At 40.9% G+C, this 22,833-nt stretch overlaps 1 protein-coding gene across 1 annotated transcript; it reads right to left on the bottom strand.

The window, feature by feature from the left end:
• Positions 1-1,366: 1,366 nt before the first annotated feature.
• On the bottom strand, positions 1,367-22,511 carry LOC127646952 (G-protein coupled receptor 22-like). Its single transcript, XM_052130948.1, has 2 exons — positions 22,354-22,511; positions 1,367-3,985 (listed from the first exon to the last, which is right to left on the bottom strand). Exon 2 carries the CDS (start codon positions 3,884-3,886, stop codon positions 2,348-2,350), a length of 1,539 nt encoding a protein of 512 aa, XP_051986908.1. The 5' UTR covers positions 3,887-3,985; positions 22,354-22,511; the 3' UTR covers positions 1,367-2,347.
• Between the last annotated feature and the right edge of the window lie 322 nt (positions 22,512-22,833).

Here is a 22,833-nt window from a genome sequence, read left to right as displayed (position 1 = left end):
CACATTTGCCATGTAATCTGATATTTTTTAAGGCAATTGTCTTTCAAATATTTTTAAACATATAGCCCAGCTCAATAGGAAAGTGAAGTTTTTCATGTTTTTCAATTGTAAAATGAAGACCCACACAAACACGCGTACTCAATTCTATATTACAACATGTTACCTATTAATTTGAGTAGCCTATGGTGTAAACATGATATTTTATTGACAAAATTGTTTTTGAAAATAGTAAACTATTAAATTGTCCTATGACTCTTTCGAAAAAATGCATCAACCATACATTTTAAATAGGCTTCTCAGTGAAAAAAAGGTTCCTGACCCCTTTCATTAAGTGAACCATACACTTCTGTGAAAAAGACCCATGTCCCTTTTATCACCTTTCCAGTTAAGTTTCTGCAAATGTCAGTGTGAGTCATCAAACATTAATAAGTGTTAATATGATCAGACTTCACAAGAGGAGGGCAGCTTCTATCACCGATAATGAGAAATGAGCGCTTCCTCTTTCCTGCACACACAATTTAGCTGAACCACCAACAAGTCTTTAAAGATTAATAACATTTAAGGTCTTTGAATCAGGTTGAGAGAAAAAGACATTTTAAAGGTAACCATTTCACTGATTGAAAAGGTACTTTATTGAGCAACCCTTATATGGCATTTAATCTTCTGTGTGAAGCTGCAATGGCTGACAGAGACACAGGAGGTTCTTAATTGCTTGTTTGACTTTTATCAACTGGGATGAAGTCAATCAACCTTTCTCAGCATAGACTAATTGTATATATTAAAGGAGCCTGCACTTCTGAGTGAGTTCAGGTAATGAGTAGTCTATACCATCCACCAATATAATTAGAGTAAGTGACTCTGACTGTTATTATTCAATGCAGAAAATCAAATGCATTTTAATCTGGCAAGTGTGCAAGAATGAGTGAATGCATGTGTGTACATAAGTATACATATGCTTTTGTATGAATTAAGACATTTGGGGTTGTGAACAAACAAAGCAAACAAGAAAAGAGGCTGAATGTTTTTATTAATGTAATTCAGACTTATTGCTCCTCTATTATAAAGTAATACAATAACCATCTAAAACTGAAATAACATGTACAGCACTGACAGGATATACACATACAGGACACAAATAAAATAAATTAATTTAGACTTTGTAATTATTTTGTCAGTAATTTCAGAAACTGTACAGATCAGTATGCATGCCCTTGCTAGAGCAGAATTTAAATGGGCTGTTCAAACCACAGAAACATTTTTGACTATTTACATCCCTGATTATATACATTAATAAACACAATGATAAATATGCCCACTAGACTATCAGCAAGAAGGAACATGTAAATATGTGTATATGTACTGGTGAACAGAGTGCTACGTTTTACACCACACAACGAATGCCAATAAATTTGTATTAATTTATATGGAAATCATGCAATGCATTACCTGGATTTTGAATTTATTGCACATGACCTCTTGCAAACTCACATATGTAGTTACACTCTCTCAGTCTCTCTATCTTTTCCTAGCACCATGGGAATATTTGTGCTCTACAGATTAATTAAACAGTGCCATGCTGACCACAGAGTTCAGTGTCCTTTAGAAACCCTGTGCTGATTATTTGTCAATGACACAACACACTCGTGGACAATGGAGACCTACTGATGTCTTTTAATTTCCTCTATTGATGGGAGCATGTCACACATTTCATCTAACACATGTAACACATTATTGGTTTCCTGTCAAGAGCGTAGGAACAATAGGAAAATGGGGGGTGTTACATTGTACACACCAGTATGCTGATTACTGTCAAAAATCAACTTATTTAAAAAATGTGACAATGCAAAATCAGAGATATGGTCAAAAATCTACCTGTGTCATTATTTCTTAAAGCATTTATGAACTTACCCAATAAAAGACAATCGTTTCAGGCATTTTCATGACCAAACACATGGTCGGCAGATTAAGCATAATCAGTGTACAATTGTGCATGTAAACAAGCTCATTATAAATCTTATCAACTTGACTCATGAAAATAAATCAGGTGAAGTAACGTTTATGACGTTACCCATTAGTTGCATATAGGTTTACTGGTGATTTAACATGTTGACGGTTTCTGTTTGATTTTAAAGTCGTTATTTTGTGTGGCTGCCAACAATTTTTTTCTTTGCAGGAAAACTAAAACTTTTATAATGTTATAATTATTTTTAAAAACTTGAGTAGACAAACTTAAAAAGTTTTAAAAGTGTGTGGGTGGGAACATGTTCTTTGCTACGCCCCTGTTTCCTGCACACGTTTTAGCACTCTTACCTACAGCCATTAGTCACAGACACGCAAGACCTCGACATCACTCTCTAACAGCCTCTGTCAGGCAGTGGTCAGTAGCATCACTGCAATCCGTCCTGAGCTTGCGGCGGATCCTGGTGTTAGTACGAATACAAGTCTGTGTGCTCTGCGGACGAAATCTACGCAGGCGAGTATGCAGAACTTTGCGCAATTTTTGCCGAGTGAAAGCATATAGCAATGGATGTAGTACAACAGTCCAATAAGCAAGGACCAGGAAGCAGAGTCTCAGGCGTTCTAGCCAATCAGAGGGCCCGATTGCCAGCATGAGAAGGGGCATGATGGAGAGAGGTGCCCAGCATACAAGAAAAGAGAGGATGATTATAACGGACATTCGAAAAACACGTCTTTGGCGTTCTCTCCGATCTCTATGGCGGCGAACTGCTCGACGTAGAGCCAAGATGGCTGATACCGAGGCACCCACACCCATACTAGGTGGACCATGGACTATGGCAGGACTCACTTGTGTGGTTACAGTCGACACAGTGGGCATGGGACTCAAAGTTGTTTTCACGCACACTGATGGTGTGGCAGGAGTAGGGATGTGGGGACTAGTTAGAATAGACATAGATTCTGTGGGACTCAAAGGTGTGGTTATCACAGAGACTGTAGGCGTGGGGCTAAGTGGGGTGGTGTTTGTCTCAGTGTTGATGGTTACCGTAGTAACCGTATCTGAGGTGATAAGCGGTTCAGTAGAGAGTGGTGGGGGGGAGATGGGTGTGTTTCTCGTTGTGTGATCAGGCGATCTTGTTGACCATTTGCGACGTAACCAGAGGCGATGGGCAGGCCGCTTGTTGTCTCGATGGGGCCTTGGTGTGCGTCCAATACGAATGCGCAGTGCCTGAAGAATACGGGAGTATGTAAACAGCATCACAGCTAGAGAGCACAGGAATACTGGTACTTGTAATAAGAGATGGGCCTGTAGAGTTCCTCCCCACTCCGAACAAAACACAGTGATATTGGAGTGCACGAACATTCCCTCACCTTGACCCAAAAAAAACCCTGCCTCCACAAATGGTAGGATTGGCACAGCTAAAGAAACCACCCACACGCCGACAAGTAAAATGGTTGCCCTTCGAGGTGTCAGCAAACGATTAGCTGGCCGGACACTGATGTCATAGCGGTCTAAGCTGATAAGCAACAGGTTGAGTGCAGTTCCCACGCTTGCAAAGCTGGCTGCTGATTCATGAAGGCAGCAGAGCAGGGCATGGTGAGGAACAGAGGCTCCGCCCAATATGAGGAGAGTGGCAGTGATTGGCAGGCAAAGGAGACAGAGTAGCAGGTCAAGAGTGTGCAGACTGAGTGTGACCGCATGACTGACGGACTCCAACAGGCTGCAGTGACCACAGTATAATATCAACACTGTCAGGTTGCCGCCCACTCCCAATAGGAGCTCCAACAGCAGTACAGCACTCACTGTAACGCGGAAACCAAGCCATGTCCCCTCCTGCTGTGTGAGTCCAGCCCCTACGCTATCTTCTGCCTGTAAGAGGGACAGACCATGACCCTCAGTAAAGCTGCCATCTGTCTCCATGGACACCATTGCAACGTGCCTTCAGGCATAGTAACACCAGCCACTCCCACTGGCCATGCTCCACCTACTCAGGTGTTTTCTTGGGGCGTTGTAGAATGATTGGCAGCTCTATGAGAAAAACAAAGATAAGAATATAATGAAGCACATTGTTCAATGAACAGGCCAAAATATACAGTAAAACATAAATAAAGACTGCACTTTGCATTCCAGTCATTTCCACTGAAGAAAAGGCTTTTTGGAGGCACAGAAATAGGCTCTGTGCTGGTCTCTTAAACCGGCTGTTCTTGAACCAGGACCAGTAACTCCAAATCATTGAGATCACATTTTTCCTTCCATTCTGATGGTTGATGTGAATATTAACTGAAGCTCCTGACCCGTATCTGCAGGATTTTATACACTGCACTGCTGCCACACAATTGGCTTATTAGATAATCGCATGGATGATTGTTGGTGCCAGACGGGCTGGTTTAAGTATTTACATTATTGTACATTATTCTAAAATTTTAGCCACCAGTGTATATGTGAATTGAATGTTATGGATGATATTCATTATATATTACAGTATATTATATAACAATTATTTCCTCTATTTAGCTCATGATATCAGAAAATGTAATGTTAAAATATAATTCTATTAAAATATGTTTTCAAAATTAGGAGTAAATCAAAAACCACAATGCCCTGTTTGATTGTGGGCAGGTTAAAAAGTAACAGTGAGTGCATTTATATGCACACAATACGCTGATAATTACCAAAACTCAGCTTATTCAAAATGCCTGACAACAAAAGAAATCCACGTTGAAATCATTGGATTTTTCGATATAAAAATTTAAACAGGCATGTTAACATGGCATGCGCACATTGGATAAGCTGGTAAGAATGCCGGTAAAGGTGTTTAGATGCAATGCAAAATTGGCATAAAAATCGAATTGATCTTGTTTGCTTAAACAGTTTATGACCTATGACCCTAATAAAAGAATGGCATTTAAGGCGTTAACATGATCACACACATTGTTGGCTAATCAAGCATAATTGGTTTAAGAGCGTGCTTTTAAACGTGCTCAGTGACACCAATGTTAGCTTCTCAAGTCAGTGAAAACATGGACCAGTTCTTTTGAGAGATGTTCGCTCAACCCCTGACCACGCACAAGCTCCAGTATTATTTTGAAAAGAGCTATGAACCCTGGCATATAAAAGCTTGCTAGCCAAGAACCATGAACTGCTAATGTCAGAGGCTGTTGGGCTGGATAATGTTAGCATCAAAGCTTTCAAAACTACAGCAGCTCAAAAAAAAAAAAAAAACTATTATACTCATTATAACGCAACTATTTTTTTTACTGTTAACACCAGATGCAGTGATGAGACGAGCGTTCAGTTGACGGGCATCCTATTTCATGCAGTGGTTCAACCCAATATATTTTACCAGTCTAATAAAATATTTGTAACAAATGACATACAGTATATGTGAATTGATTGCTATGAATTGTATTAATTAGGCTTTATATTTACGAAATATTTACAATATTTCCGTATATTTACAAAACCAGATCGAGTTGACATAAGATGAGTAATTAACTTTGGATGTTAAAAATGCTATCAAAACTCCATCCACTTTATTTTTAAGACATAAAAAAAGTATTTACTTGTCCCCAACAAGCATTGTCCTTCATAAAGTCAATGGAATGAGTAAGTCATTGTGTTGCTCGTTTTGCAGCCGAGTGGACCTGATTCACTGAACGTTCACTTGGGGCACCTTTTTGTTTCTTTTTGTGCTGGTTCTGCCAAGCAGCTGGAGTTTGTTTTGTGTAGTAACACTGTAGTAACTCTTTTGAACCCATCTGGTAGGAACTATACATTCTTTTCATCAGTCCAAAAGATTTATTCTAGAATAGATTTTTTTTTTAATGTCTAAGTCCCTCATTTCATCTGTTGTTTATATATGGAGTTGTTGACATATGAAGTAGAGACATCATATAGTTGACGCTTTAATGTATCCCTTTTGCAAAATCCTGATTTCCAACAAATGTTAAAGGCTGAAATCAATGTTTATATGGAGACCAACTGGTCCTAAGTATCCTCTGTGGGCGTGGCTTGGGAGGCAGCTAAGGTGGTTTTCAGGGGCCGGATCATAAAATATGCCTCATTCATCAAAAAATCCAAACCAGTTGGAAGAGAATATTAAGTGTCGTGGCAGAGCTGAAGCGCTGAATTTCATCTGATGGCCTCAGAGAATTGACCCGATTGAAATACAGATATAATACTATTTTGTCACGGAAGGTGGAATTTTGGCTATTCAGGGCAAGATAGTCATACTTTGAGTCGAGGGACAAAGCAGTGAAGCTTTTGGCTAGAAATATAAAGCAGAGAGAGTCTTCTTCTCCAATTCCCTCAGTGAAATCTGCTGGTGGTGAAATTTTTACCTCGGCCATTGATATTAATAATGCTTTTAAAGAATTTTAAAGAATCTTGATCTCTATAGTTTCGTCTATTGATGAAGATATTAGAAATTTTGTAGAACTTTTTGAACTCCCTAAACTGACAACTGAGCAAAAAAATTATCTTGATTCTGAGACAAACTTGGAGGAGCTTGGTGACCTAATTAAGGCCTTGTCTACAGGCAAGGCTCCGGGGTCAGATGGCTTTGCCGCTGAGGTTTTTAGATCTTATGCTACAGAACGGTCTCCACTTTTGCTATAAGTTTATATGGAATCATTAAAGAATGGAAATCTTCCTCCAACCATGACGCAAGCCCAGATCACTCTGATTCTTAAAAAGGACAAAGATCCAAACGAGCGTAAGAGTTACCATCCAATTTCCCTGAGCCAACTAGACGTTAAAATATTGTCAACATTTTTGGCTAATCGATTAATTAAAGTTATGACATCTCTTATACATATAAATCAGGTGGGGTTTATTTGGGGCCGCAACTCTTCTGATAACATTAGGTGTTTCATCAATATCATGTGGTGGTCAGTGGCAAATGATCAGACTCTGGTCGCTGCAATCTCAATTTATGCAAAAAATGCATTTGATATGGTAGAATGCTGGTGGACTTCATTAAATTTATCTATGATTTGGAAGGTTAATGTTATTCAAATTAATTGTATTCAACAATTTAACTACTTGCTACAGTCTCTCCCTGTAGAAGTCCCCCTCTCTTATTTCAAGCAATTTGATAGCATAGAGAAGTCATTCGTTTGGAATGGTAAGCATCCCTGATTACATTTCAATAAGTTACATAGGCCGATTGACAATTGTGAGCTAGACCCAAGATTTTGTTTTATTATTATGCATTTGGTCTCAAACATTTGCCTCATTGGTCGTTTCCACCTGAGAGACCCCCTCCCTGGTTTTGTATTGAACAGGACGTTCTTGGCCCTATTTCTCCATTGCAAAGCCTTTCTATCAAACTAATCGCTTGAAGTTAAGTTACACCCCGTTATCTCGCATTTGCACTCAGTATGGACAAAATTGTCCAGAGTGTTTAATTCTGACATTTATTTAAATGTTGCCTCGAGCATATGGCAGAACCCAAAATGATGTATTAATAAGTCCCCTTTCTGCTGGTCAGAGTGGATTATGAGGGAGGATAATACGCTCAGTGACCTATATGAGAGTGGAGTGTTGAGATCTTTTGAAAATTTGGTTCAATATTTTGGGATTCCCAGATCTCAGTTTTCTTTACAACTTTGCCACCTGCACTGTACTATTTTTGGGAGTAGCATACACCCCCCTAAAGCACCAGATACTCTGGAAATGGTGATTACTGCATTTGGAAAAGGTCATGAGGCATCAGTGTATTACTCTCTGCTAATTCATAGTCTGGGTGATGGAACTTTAACTTAAATCAAGAAATTATGGAAGAAAGATTTCAACTTGGCATTGGAGGAGGGAGTGTGGGCTAGGATTCTAAAAATGTCAAATCTGTGTCTAGAGATGCCAGGGTGCACCATATGCAATACAAGATTTTACATACATTTTATTGGACCCAATCTAGATTGTATAGGCTTTTTCTTAAAGACACACCCATCTGCTGGCGATGCCAATGAGAGGATTGAGACATGGCTCATGTTGTTTTGTGGTGTGTTGAGATCCAGGAATTCTGGTTTTGTGTACAGATTGTATAACAGTGTAAATTTGCTGTCCCCTCAAAATAACTCAACACACAGTCATTAATGTCTAAACCGCTGGCAACAAAAGTGAGTACACCCCAAGTGAAAATGTCCAAATTGGGCCCAATTAGCCATTTTCCTTCCCCAGTGCCATGTGACTCGTTAGTGTTACAAGGTCTCAGGTGTGAATAGGGAGCAGGTGTGTTAAATTTGGTGTCATCGCTCTCACACTCCCTCCTACTGATCACTGGAAGTTCAACATGGCACCTCATGGCAAAGAACTCTCTGAAGATCTGAAAAAAAGAATTGTTGCTCTACATAAAGATTGCCAAAACCCTGACACTGAGCTGCAGCACGGTGGCTAAGACCATACAGCGGTTTAACAGGACAGGTTCTACTCAGAACAGGCCTCGTCATGGTCGACCAAAGAAGTTGAGTCATATCCAGAGGTTGTCTTTGGGAAATAGACGTATGAGTGCAGCCAGCATTTCTGCAGAGGTTGAAGGGGTGGGGGGGTCAGCCTGTCAGTGCTCAGACCATACGCCGCACACTGCATCTGAAAAATTGGCATTCTGGTCTGCATGGCTGTCATCCCAGAAGGAAGCCTCTTCTAAAGATGATGCACAAGAAAGCCCGTAAACAGTTTGCTGAAGACAAGCAGACTAAGGACATGGATTACTGGAACCATGTCCTGTGGTCTGATGAGACCAAGATAAACTTAATTGGTTCAGATGGTGTCAAGCCTGTGTGGCGGAAACCAGGTGAGGAGTAAAAAGACAAGTGTTTCTTGCCTACAGTAAAGTATGGTGGTGGGAGTGTCATGGTCTGGGGCTGCATGAGTGCTGCCGGCACTGGGGAGCTACAGTTCATTGAGGGAACCATGAATGCCAACATGTACTGTGACATACTGAAGCTGAGCATGAACCCCTCCCTTCAGAGACTGGGCCGCAGGGCAGTATTCCAGCATGGTAACGACCCCAAACACACCTCCAAGACGACCACTGCCTTGCTAAAGAAGCTGAGGGTGAAGGTGATGGACTGGCCAAGCCAATTAAACCATATTGAGCATCTGTGGGGCATCCTCAAATGGAAGGTGGAGGAGCACAAGGTCTCTAACATCCACCTGCTCCGTGTTGTTATCATGGAGGAGAGGAAGAGGACTCCATTGGCAACCTGTGAAGCTCTGGCTAACACCATGCCCAAGGGAGGGGTGGTTGTGGGGTTTAAATGTTGATTGTATATATATATATATATATATATATATATATATATATATATACATCCAAAAGTTTCTGGCTATGCTACTAGGTAGTACTTAACCTTCTGAGATATAATAAGGGATTTATCTAGCAAGACAGGACAATAGGTGAGTGAGTGAGTGAGAGAGAGGGAGAGAGTGAGAGAGAGAGAGAGAGTGAGTTATTATTTACATGTAAGTCTCTGATCCCAACAAAAAAAAAGTTTTTAAGGGCGAAAAAGAGAACCAATCATGTGGATGAATTAATGTACGGTGCAATATTTCACACATGACCAAGGTCACAAGCTATTAACATTGATACATTTGGCTTTGATGTTTACAAGCACTCTTCAATGTTAGAACCTGACTGTTTGTAAGTACACATTATTAGGTCTATGATCCCAATAAAGTGCCTGACATGGTCTTTTGCTGTTGTTATCATTCTACCTCAAGGTTCGACATGTTTTGTATTCTGAGATGCTATTCTATTCTATTCACTACAAATTTACAGAGTGGTTATCTGAGTTAAAGTAGCCTTTCTGTCAACTCAAACCAGTCTGGCCATTCTCCGTTGAGCTGTCTCATTAACAAGGTTTTTTCATCAACAGAACTGACGCTTACTGGATGTTTTTTGTTTTTACATTTACATTTATGCATTTGGCAGATGCTTTTATCCAAAGCGACTTACAGTGCACTTATTACAGGGACAATTCACCCGGAGCAACCTGGAGTTAAGTGCCTTGCTCAAGGACACAATGGTGGTGGCTGTGGGGATTGAACCAGCGACCTTCTGATTAACAGTTATGTGCTTTAGTTTTTTGAAACTTTCTGAGTAAACTCTAGGGACTGTTGTGCTTGAAAATCCCAAGAGATCAGCAGTTACAGAAATACTCAAGCCAGCCTATCTGGCACAACAATCATGCCATGGTCGAATCATGGAGATCCAATTTTTTCCCCATTCTAATGGTTGATGTTTACTGAAGCTCCTGACCTGTATCTGCATGACATTATGCACTGCACTGCTGCCACTTGATTGGCTGATTAGATAATCGCATGAAAATGTGTATAGGTGTTCCTAATAAATTGCTAAGTGAGTGTATAAAAAAGACTGATCCCCTAGGATGGTTGTTACTATGGCAACTGGTCTACGGTTTAAGAGTGGTCAAATGTAAAATGTGAGAATTTCAGCACTTGTGGTGCTTAAGTGGGGCTCAGTCATTGCCTCTTGAGCACTTCTGTGAAACTGACCTCAGGATAAAGTTTTTGATGTTTAACACAAAGAGACTTGGAGAAGAAGGGAAGGTGGGGAGGAGGGCAATACGATTGGCATGCCAATGCTACTGATGCCATGCTGGCAATGAAAAGAGGTCACTGCGGTGGAAGTTTTGAGGGACAGAACAAGATGGCTTAAATTGTGTATTATGAATTAATACATAGAATGACATTCACTCTTATGCACTCACATATACACACAGATGTGGGATTGATAAATAGAGGCACAAATAATTAAGACTGACTTTTGTCAGAGATGCAGGATCATGAAATGTAAGAAACTAAAGAATAGTGATGGAGAGAGTGAGGGAGATAAAGAGGAAGACAGAGATAGAAAGAGAATGAGAGTTGAGGAGGAGATGCAGGTGCATAGTGTGTTGTAAATCGCTGGAGGAATATGTTTGTGCCTCCTTCCCTCCATCCATCACTCGGCTATGGTTGAGACCCATACATCTTTCTTTACACTGCCTGCTCTCTCCGTCCCTGAACTATCCTGAGTGTATCAGCTCTTCCTGCCATTTCTCATACTCTATTTCCACATCTTTGTTTTCCATGCCAATTATGTCTGTCCAACTTGGTTACTAGCCTGCCTGTTAAAGAAATAGTTCACCTCAAAATGAAAGTTTTATCAATATTTACTCACCCTTAAGTCGTTTCAAACCCATATTTCATTTTTACATGGAACACAGAGAAATTAAGCAGAATCTATATGCAGCTCTTTTCACTTTTGACAGTTCACAGTGACTACACCTGTCAACACCCAAAAAGGCAAAAACACATTATAAATGTCCCATCAAATTAGTCCAAAAGACATTCGCACTATATTCCAAGTGTTCTGAAACCATCCAATAGCTTCGTGTGAGGAAAAGACAGAAATGTACATCACTATTCAGTTTCACCCCAACAGCCTTTTCTGGAATATTTATGCAATTTTTCCATTTAGAGGTCATGTGTGAACAGGACCCATTGGGAAATACCAGTAAATCTGCTCCGGCAATTTCCCAGAATGAGAAGATGTAACATTACTGGAAAAGTTCTGTTTTGATGCTATGTGTGAACAAAGCCATAAGATGAACTGTTTGAGCACAAACAAAAAAATACTCAGGACACGCTGAAATGTAGATTAGACTCATGTATAAACCGCTGAATTTCGGAAATATTCAGAAATCTACTGGCCTGGAGTCTCAAGTTCCACCGGCCCATATACATCCATTTCGTATGTATAGTGACTGACGATTCCTTCTGTGTTTTGGCCATTTGTTGCCATGGTAAGTAATTCCCTTACTGTCAGTAGACTTTTTCACAACTAAGTCCCATGCATTTCTCAACTTGTAGATAAAATGGTCACCCCTATTGGTCATTTATTCAAATTGGATTGGCTGCCGTTATACTAACCCTATCCTAAAATATTGACAACCATTGGGTCTGTGCAAAGACTTCATTTTATTGGTTAGAATTTATTTAGCACATCCCTAAATCTTGAGAGCTATTCGGCAACTGTATGTATTGGCTTTAACAGCATTTAGCTTATGCTTATTGGCAACATAAATGGTGAGATAATAATTGGGTTTAAAGATCTTTATTAAAAGGGAAATGTGCATATACAAAATATAGCAATAATAAAATATATACAAACATCTGAAACACAATGTGAAGCTTTAATTCGATTTTCATAAAATGAACTTGCCATCACACGAAAGTGATTAGTTCCCAGTATACTGTGAGTCTGCATCAAGTCTCTTCTGTAGCTCTTGAAACTGATTTTCTCAAAGCTGCTGTTTTTACAACCCACACTGGCCTCCCATTGACAACACTTATCTTCTTCGTCAGATATCATGTCCACGGAATACACCATACTCCTGTGTCTCTCAGCTCTGCCTTTTCCACAATGAAAGTAGGAATATTTCTTCCTAATGGTCTCATTATGTCTTGCAGGATGCTTAAAAGACATAAAATATTGTTAGTAACATAAGACTGGATAAGTATAACAACATAAAATTGGATATTAAAAGATTGCAACAACAGTTTGAATGTTCTCTATCAAAAGCTACACTTTTATGCTGCGCTTGAGTTAGCGCTTTGGGAACGTCTTTTCGGAGTGACCAGCTGTGAATATGTGTGCAACACGTCAATGAAATTGACTGGAATTTACAGCCTCTGCTGGTGACATCATCAGGATGCGCCGGTACCAGGGGCTATAAATAGATGTGCCACAGGTGCATCATCAGGTCTTTTGTCTTCAGACCATTCTGTATGTGTTGTGCTTCTCAAGCCTGTCAAACTTCCTACTTTCCTCTGATAGGAGTTAGATTTGTTAGGCAGTGTGCAGAAAATCTTTTTTCTTCCTAAATATGAGCAATAAGCAAGGCAAATGGTGTGTGTTTCTGTGTTTATGCCATATGGCTGAAGCGGATGCACACCAGTTTTGTTTTGTGTGTTTGGGGGAAGAGCATGCTGCTCTTGACGTTGAAACTCTTGAGTCTGCAGACTTTGAGCTGCCTACCTCTGAGCATTCCTCACATGATAGCAAAATGGTTGAGTAATTACTCAAGGTTGTTACTCGTGCAGTGGCCAGATTACAGTTAGACTGGCCACATGAACAATAGGCTCCCAAATGCTCTAAATTAGAGGACAGATTTCTGTCTGGTGGCCAGGGGAAGGGAACGCAAAATCAGTCCCTTCCCTTCCTTGATGACCTCCATGATGAGCTTTCTTGTTCATGGGGGAAACCTTATACTTCCCGTATTTTGTGCCTTCGATGTCGACATATTCGACCATCGTGGGTGCTGAGGCACGGGGGTATTCGATGATGCCGCAGGTAGAAGAGACACTTGCGGGTTATCTCTCACCTGGCTCGGCATTGTTATTAAAAAGACCTACTCTTCCCACAAAGCTGTGCAGGACCACTTCTATACTTGTGAGGAAATCTTATCAAGCAGCAGGTCAGGCTGGTGCTGCCCTACACAACAAGGCAGTGCTACAGGCGTACCAGGCTGATCTGTTGAAGGACATGAGTGCGGGCAGTACGATCTACGAAGAGGCTTTTTCAGAGCTTTTTTTTGCAGATCTGTCTCTCTGTGCGACCAAACAGACGGCTCATGCCATTGGCCGGTCGATGGCTGCTTTGGTTAGCACAGAGAGACATTTATGGCTGAACCTTTCGGGCATCAGAGATAAGGACAAAGTGTTCCTTCTTGAAGCCCCAGTTTCACCTTCTGGCCTCTTTGGTGACTTGATGAACACAGTCATCACCAGCTTTCAGGAGGTGAAGAGTCATGAGGAAGCCTTCGGGCAATTCCTTCCTCGCCGCACTAAGGGGGAGGGGCCGCCGGTTACCCAGCCCCACCCCGGTTCTTCTAGAAGGGAGGCTCAGTGTGGCGGATCGCTCTCCCCCTCGTAAGGACTGGGGACCGGTTCGTCGCCTCAGCAGCCTCCAAAGTAAGTCCTCAGGACCATTATCTCCAGAAAGAGACCCTGACGGGTTGTGTGAAACATTCACCTGCACCTTCCCGATACCCCCACGAAACCTCTCCAGTCCCGCCACCTCTGGTGTTTCGGGAGTTAGCGGTTTTCAGCTAAATGTTGGGTGTTCCGTTGCTTCCTGCAGTAGTCCAGGACATGGAACACTCGACACTCCCTCAACAGAAAGTGTCAAAATTTATACCTATCTCAGAGAATCTGGCAGCGTGGAAGCTAATGTTGGGTGTTTCTATGTGGGTCCTAAGGACAGTAGAAAAAGGCTAAAGAATTAAATTTGTTTGCCGTCCTCCGCGTTTCAACGGCTTGGTTCCCACTTCCGTGAAACTGGAACAAGCACATCAACTGTTGAAAGAACAGCAAAATCTCTTGGTCAAAGGGGCCATAGAACATGTTCCCCTTCCAGAGAGAGAGTCAGGTAACTACAGCAGATATTTGCTGGTTCCGAAGATGGGGGATTGCGTCCGATTTTAGACCTTCGAGGCTTGAACCGCGCTCAAGTTCATGATACTAACCGTCAAGACGGTTGTGTCTCAAATACAACATTTGGTTGGTCACGATCGATCTCATGGACGTATATTTTCATATAGAAATTCTGGCACAACACAGGAAGTTCCTGAGGTTCGCTTTCGTGGGCGAAGCTTTCCAATATCGGGTTCTTCCATTCGGCCTAGCCTTATCACCCCATACATACAGCACAGGAATATCATCTTAGCTCATTTGGTTTCTCTGGGTTTGAGACTCAACGACAAGCGTTCTCTGTCCTACTCAGTGATTCCTTTGGGCCTTCTGCACATGGGCCACAACTGAACGTTTCAGTTATGGCTCAAAGCCAGGGGATTTCATCCAAGGGCCAGTCCCCTTAGGCAGATAAGGGTTACCCGCAGCAGGCTAAGTACCCTCTCTATGTGGTTCAGCCACCAGACAAACAATGTCACATTGGGTGAGGGATGCTATTGCCCTGGCCTATGAGGCACACGGTCAAGCTTCGCCAGTAGGTATCAGGGCTCATTCTACCAGGGGGTAGCTTCCTCTAAAGCTTTGACTGGAGGTGTCCCTATACAGCATGTTTGTAATGCAGCAGGCTGGTCCTCTCCGCATACATTCATAAGATTTTATACTTTGGATGTTCATGCCACTCCGGGCTCTTACGTCATTGAGTCAACATCAAAAGCTCATGTCTGAGACCTCTCGTGTTCTTGTTAGCACAAACTACACAACCGTAAGGGGTCCAGATATCTGTAGTGCGGCGCTGTGGGTATGCTCGTTCCCAAAGCGCAAAGCAAGTGCAGCATCATAGTGTAGCTTATGATAGGGAAAGTCTCGGGTTACTTAACTGTAGCCCTTGTTCCCTGAAAAAGCATAACGAGTAGCTGCGCTTCATTGCCGCATTGAGGATGCCCCAGGATTGCTCTTCAGACAAAAATACCTGACGATGCACCTGTGGTGCATCTATTTATAGACCCTGGTACCAGTCCATCCTGATGATGTCATCAGCAGAGGCTATAAATTCCAGTCAATTTCATTGACATGTTACAAACATATTCACAGCTGGTCACTCCTAGAAGACGTTCCCAAAGCACTAAATAAAGCGCAGCATCTCCTTCGCTTTTTCAGGGAACAAGGGTTACAGTTATGTAACCCGAGACGTTACCATTTATAATCTCAGAAGATGAGATGAGTCTGGTCGTGTGGAAAAAAAATATTCTGTGGAAAAGATATGTGAGAGATTATGTGAGAGATAATGCAGTTAAAATCAGATCGAGTTAAATACAGTATTGGTATTTAAAGCAGTATTAATTATCTGTTGTACCTGGTTAGTGGATTATTTCAATGAAGATTCTTCTTAGAATGTTGCAGTTTGACAGTCTGTCTGTAGCATCTATAGGTGCGTTATGAAATTACTCAAGTCTGACCAGAGATCCGAATAACAAAAGTCTGTGCAGGAGGGGGTGGGGTGTGAGGGGAATGTGTGTAAGTGGAGATTGGGGTTGGGGAGGGGGGTCAATCATGAATAGTCAACAATAGGGGAGACCGGGGCTAGTTGTTACACTTTTTACTCCAATAAATATTTCTGAGAGTAGGTTTATTTTTAAAAGTATTTTCTGTATAGACGCAGATCTTAAAGCCTTGGCCACAAAACGCTGTTGAACACCTACATGTTTGTAAAGGGATTAATGGAAAGGAGGAGGCGAGAACCGGCTTGACGATATAAATAATATTTTTAATATAAAACTGAACCAAAAGACACAAACATATATACGACGGACAGCTGTCCGTAAATGCTCTCTCTCTGTCGCACCACTGTCCGCAGTCAGCCTTTATCCCTCTCGGAGGCTTGATTAGCCTGATATGGGACCGGATGTGTAAAATCATGACCCGGCCCCGCCCTGTCACATTCCTCCCTCGTTCTCTCAGGCCAGGGAGCCCCCAGCATGACGTAACCCCCTTTCCCTGGGGGAGGGTATGCCTTACGCCCCATCTGCCGGCAGATCATCCCCGCCTTCCTAAATCTGGGAGGGGACAGGGGGAGGGAAACAATAATGATTAAAATAGGGGGTACTTCCTGTAACAGTGTAGTACCCCCAACAACAAAAAAAAAACACTGTAAAACTTAAAAGAGATTGAAAAGGCCAACACAGAGCGGCAGTGGGAGAGAGAGAGGAGAGAGAAAGAGAAAAAAAAATACCACTTACTCGCCGGTTCTCCGATATGCCGTAGCTTGGTCCTCGGCCACTCCTCCGTCCTCTAACTGATGACAACCGCACCTCCCCGGGCGGATCGGAGGCAGTCCTCCGACCCGCCGCGTTCTCGGAGAATAGAAGGGGTCTCCCCTGCCCCTGGCAGCGGTTCACCTGCTCCAGGCATACGGCCGTGACCGCTCCAGGTGGTCGGCTAGGAGCCCCTTCTCCCCTCAAAGTCGGCGGCTGTTCCTCCACTTCCAGGCAGCCGGGCTCCTCCGTCCCCTGGCAGATGGCCGTGGCTGCTCCGTTGGGGTGGATGGTAGTGGCAAGGACATTACTATGTCCCTCCTCCTTCCCGGATTTCGGCACCAGTGTAAAGGGATTATGGAAAGGAGGAGGCGAGAACCGACTTGACAATATAAACAATATTTTAATATGAAACTTAAACATAAAGACACAAACACACACATATGACGGACAGCTGCCCATATCGCACCACCGTCCGCAGTCGGCCTTTATCCCTCTTGGAGGCTTGATTAGCCTGATAAGGGACTGTGTGTGTAGAATTACGACCCGGCCCTGACCTCAACCCTGTCATAGCCTTATTGCCCAGGAAAAAGTTACACCTTGCAGCACACATTGACTTAACAGCATGTTGTTGTAAAGGTAACATGGTTGCACCCTCACCCATACAGGCATTTTTTATTAGTTTATATTATTTTATTAGCTTCTTAATTTTGGTTTACTACTGTACTGTAAATAACTCTTTAATCAGACAGATTTAATTGTTTGCATTCAATTTCTTTAGTACCGTACTTAAAAAAGAATAATTATTTTTTTGTTGTGAAAATGTACATAGCTAAAATATATAAATACATCTCTGCATTTTAATGCAATAGTTTTTTTTTCTGTAATATCTGTTAAAGAAAATCAAGTAAAATAAAACGTAGTTATTATTGAGTTAAATATCACCATTGTTTGTTAACATTTTTACATTCAGTGTGTTTGTTTTAACATTCAGTATGTTTATTTTAGTTTGTCGGTACAGCAATTTAGTTCACTGCAGACTACAATAAACCAAACTTTGCAAGCACCTAACATCTTTCACTCACAATTGCCAGTTATTAACATATAAAAGACATTCACAGCAGGAATGCAATCAGTCGTCACAACCAGCCGAATTTCAACTGTAAATTTCCTTCAAACTTTACAGTTCCCTGTACATCCGCTGAATTGAGGTATGTGGACGTTAACGGTTTCATGTTATTTGTGTCTGTTTTTTCACTAAAGGGGCTTTTCCACTGCACGGTACAACTCGACTCAACTCGGCACTGCTTGCTTTTTGGGGTTTTCCACTGTGGATAGTACCTGGTACCTGATACTTTTTTTAGTACCACATCGGCCGAACTGATACAAAATCCTGCAGATCACTGAATAGTTAGGGAGAATTGTCACTACCAGCGTCACTGGATTTCCAACACACAACATCAACCCGCTAGTTTTAAAGTTATGAACAGCGATATCAGTATCATTTATTCATGGGACTTTCGAATTGTGAAAAAAGAAATGGCTGTGCGCAAAACCACGCCATGGTCAATAAACGAGTTACAAACGGTCCACTCTTTAGCAATGAGAGAAACGAAAATGTCTCTCAGGAAGTGTATCAGCTGTTGGCCGCACACGGCTACCACCGGACCTACCAACAGTATAGGGAAAAGTAAAAAAATAATTAAAAGTGACTACAGAACCATCAAGGAAAAGTGGAAGTGGTTCGACCAAATGGACGCTATCTAAACTGGCGAGCAATGGGAGGGAGAGTGCCCTGGACTGGTGTTGATCCACAATGGAGGATGGTATGTTTTGTTATGCTAACTCTATACCTGCTTGAAAGCTTCACTTTATTTAGTTGACCATCAACTGGAAGCTTGCTTCTAAAACAACCAGGCCAATTTAAATGTTACACTTGTGTAAAATCACCATGCAACAACTGCTTTATGCAGCACAATGAGCTAGTAGCTAACAGCTAGCGGTCGTGTTATTGTTTTGGTCAGTTTGTGTCATGATTAAGATGATGTCACGGCAGTAGAGGCGGAGCAACTATGACGATCAGTCTATAATCCCACCCACGTTGAGGTGGCACTAAACTGCAATGGAAATGCAAGCTCATAAAAGTAAAGCGAGTAGAGTTGAGGCGAGTCAAACTGTAACATGCAGTGGAAAAGTGCCATAATACATATGACAAACTTGAAGTTAAGAGGGAGTTTACTATTCCCACATTTTTCCAAATTTGACTCTTTTCATGTGTCATCCGAGTGAATGAAGAAATTTGTTGACAGCTTACAGAAACAGTAAGGGATTCGGTTATATAATGATAAATGATGATAAAATAACTAGCTAATTTTGGGAACAAGGTATAAATAGGACCAAAAGCCAGGTGATCAGCTAAAGAGCTTAATAGTATTACTTCAATAGGTAATTTCCAGCCAATTACACCATAGAATTTAAAATTTCACCCAAAAATGAAAATTCTCTCCTCATTTACTCACCCTTATGTCATCCCAGATGTGTATGACTTTCTTCATTCTGCAGATTAAAAATGAAAATTTTTAGAAGAATATCTCAGCTCTGTAGGTCCATACAATGCAACTGAATGGTGACCAGAACTCTAAAAGCTCCAAAAAGGAGATAAAGCAAAAAAGTAATCCATAAGACTCCAGTGGTTCAATCAATGTCTTCTGAAGCAATCCAGATGGTTTTGGGTGAGAACAGACCAAAATATAACATCAACAGTCTCCTTAGCGATCTAGTGCTCTGTGCATGCGTCAAGCATTAGAAAATGTAATCGAGTTTAAAATGATAGACCATTTTCACACTCCGGGTTTTGGAACGTGGAAGTTTACAGGGTAAACTTCGACAGGGGTAAATGGGAGTGAATGGGAGATCACAGCAAATATTATTTTCACTTACCCATTTGCTCCAAGACCAAAAGAAAAAAAATCCACTATTGCATTTGAGTGATTTTCCAGAAGAGAAAAAATAGAGAGTGGTGGATTAAGCAAGTCAGTTGGGAGAAAGGTCTATTGTACTTATGAGACTGCAATGGCAAAGTTTACAGTGAAGAAAAAGGAGTTACATATTGGTCGGTTCTCACCCAAAACCAACTGGATCGCTTCAGAAGACATTTATTAAACAACTGAAGTCTTATGGATTACATTTATGCTGACTTTATCTCTTTTTTGGAGCTTTTAGAGTTCTGGTCACTATTCACTTGCATTGTGTGGACCTGCAGAGCTGAGATATTCTTCTAAAAAGTTTGTTTGTGTTCTGCAGAAGAAAGAAAGGCCTACACGTCTGGAAAGGCTTGAGGTTGAGTAAATGATGAGCGATATATAATTTTTAGGTGAACTATCCCTTTAAATGAATATTCCGGGTTCAGTACAAGTAAAGCTCAATCAACAACATTTTTGGCGTACTGTTGATTACCAAAAAAATTATTTCGATTCGTCCTTCCTTTTCTTTAAAAACAAAAATTTTGATTACAGTGAGACCCTTATGCTGAAAGTGAATGGGGCCAAATTTTGTACAGTTTAAAAGGCAGAAATGTGAAAAATATTATTTTTAAAAGCACTTTTATGAATACTTGTTAAAATTTGTGTATTATTTGAGCTGTAAAACTGTTTAAATGGTTGTTTTAGTGTTATCGGCTTAATGTCATTATAGCAACAAAGTTGTAAAATTTGATATATTTTTACACAGAAAGGATTAGTAATTGACGTTATCACACTAATTCATGTTTACGTGCATTTTGCTTACATCTTGTGGGTACATTTTAGAAAAAGTGAGTATTTTAATGTTAACGTATTTGCCCCATTCACTTCACATTCAAGTGCCTCACTGTAACCCAGATTTTTGCTTTTTTTGAAGCAAATAATTAAAATGTTCTTTTTGTGGTAATCAACATCATGCTACAAATGCTGTCGACTGAGCTTAACTTGTACTGAATCGGAATATTCTTTTAGCTGCATTTTGGTGCTGATGTGTGAATGGCAGCAAAACAGATAAAAGATGAAATACTGTTGCGTGAATAGCAGATGGGGAACATTTACCAGAAATGTAATGCTGCGATTTTACTGCACTTTAACAGGCTACATGTGGCTACTGACAATGACAATTGTCCTCTCCATCGCAAATCTCAATCTCCATTTTGCATTTTCGAACTACTGCATTGTGATTGGTTACATGGCAAATAAGAGCCAATGCTGTTGGCCATTAGTTATTATGTCAAACCTGGCTTGATGCACCATTTTTGAAACTGAACTGAATGTGATTTCAGAGCTTTGAAAACAGGCTGCATATAAATGGTCAAATCATCTCCTTTTGTGTTCCACACACAAAATTACAGAATATGGATTTGGTAAATATTGACATAATTTTCCTTTTGTGGTTGGCTTTTCCTTTTACAGCTGAAACAGAGGCATTTAAATTACACATTTATGCAACAAACAACACATGCATGTGATCATTCATTAGTATATCTCTGTGGACATAGGTCCCTTCAGTGCACTGAAAAATGTATTTATAATGAGGTAGATTAATAGTGTAATGAATATGCAAAGGCATATAATTAGTTTAGAGACAGTGGAAATGAAAGAGCGTGACAGCATGTGAAACAATATTCACTTCACAGACAGGAACCAAAATAACTCTGCATTTAGGAGGCACAAAAATAGCTGCTGATCTAGATTTCTTTTTCCTTGAACATTCTCAGCAGAGCATGGCCACTTATACACCTGTTCTGCACCAGGATTGTTCTTTAATGGTCTGTCACTTCTTGTTCCGACAGCCAGATGTAGCCTATTTCTGCCCTATTTCCATGGCTGCCTGTTTTATTTAATTTTTTTTATCACATTAGGTTACATTCCATCTCATCCATCAATTTCTCTTTTCACTTGCCATCTTGCAGTCCTGATATTACGATTATTATTAATAAATATTCTAATCTAAAAATCTACCATTTAACTTTAATCAATGTAAGAATCTGTGTGCATGTGGAAGGGATTGTTATTGTGGTGATTATTGTGGGTGTGATGAATATCAAATGACTGGCGCAGGCGTATTTAACTTTTACCTCCAATAATTTGGAGTCACGTGCCTCGAAGTGTTCATGTCCAGTCGCATTTTAGAGCATCAAATATGTGAGGATGATGTCCTGATTCTAAACATTACAATTTAACTGTCACAATCAGAAAACGCATAAGCCCAAAAATATATAGTCACTGATGACAATGCACATTCATACTGAAAGTCAAAAATCAAACAATTAATTCGCAATTTATCTATTCAAATGATGTGTTGAATTTCTGCCCGGACAAGCAGCAGATAAATAGGCTGACTGCAGATCACCGGCAACACATGCTCGGTAAACAAATCGTTCGTAGTGGCGAAAAAAACTCAAATTTCACTGACAATTTTGCCATGCAAGGAATATTAAGAGCACGTTAAGATAAAACAGCAGCGCGTATTTTATTATTTCAATTCCCAGCTCGCGCTGTCAAAATGTACCACATAACAAGAGGGAAACGGTTGAAGTGTTTTCTTTTTTCTTGATATGGAACGGCTTGAAAGCGTATGTTATCTAAGTGAAAAGATTACAAATTATTGTGAGTAGTATAAAGGATGAGGGTATTTACTCACCTTGCCCCGCGTTTAGTACTAGCGCGCCGGGAATCCCCTCTATAATCCACTGCGGTCCGTGCCGCGCGCGCTACCCTCTCACACTCTAAAAGAGCGCGAGATTCCTACGGGCTTCAGGACAGTCCGCTGTCAGGTACGTGTCCCGAATAAATGTTGCACCTTTAGTGGTGCTAAACGGTGATCGAAATAGCCAATATGTCTCTGCGAGTACCCATGAGTGCCGCTATCCTGTGTAGACGTACTAAACCTTCTCCCTTGACGCGAGCGCGCACATACACATGCACACATAAACTGCAGGCAGTGATGTCGCTCAATCTTCCCTGCTGAACATACAATTCTTCAAAACAAATTCTTAAAATGCTCGGAATGCAGATTTTCCGTTATATATGGACAATATTCGTTTTTATTTTATTATATATTTCTTAATTTTCAATTAAAACATCAAATTAAGGAGCCAGTAATTAGCTGTGCAGTGTGTAA

This window comes from Xyrauchen texanus, chromosome 7 (genome assembly GCF_025860055.1).
Source record: "Xyrauchen texanus isolate HMW12.3.18 chromosome 7, RBS_HiC_50CHRs, whole genome shotgun sequence".
Taxonomy (NCBI): Eukaryota; Metazoa; Chordata; class Actinopteri; order Cypriniformes; family Catostomidae; genus Xyrauchen; species Xyrauchen texanus.
This window is presented reverse-complemented; position numbering and strand designations above follow the sequence as displayed.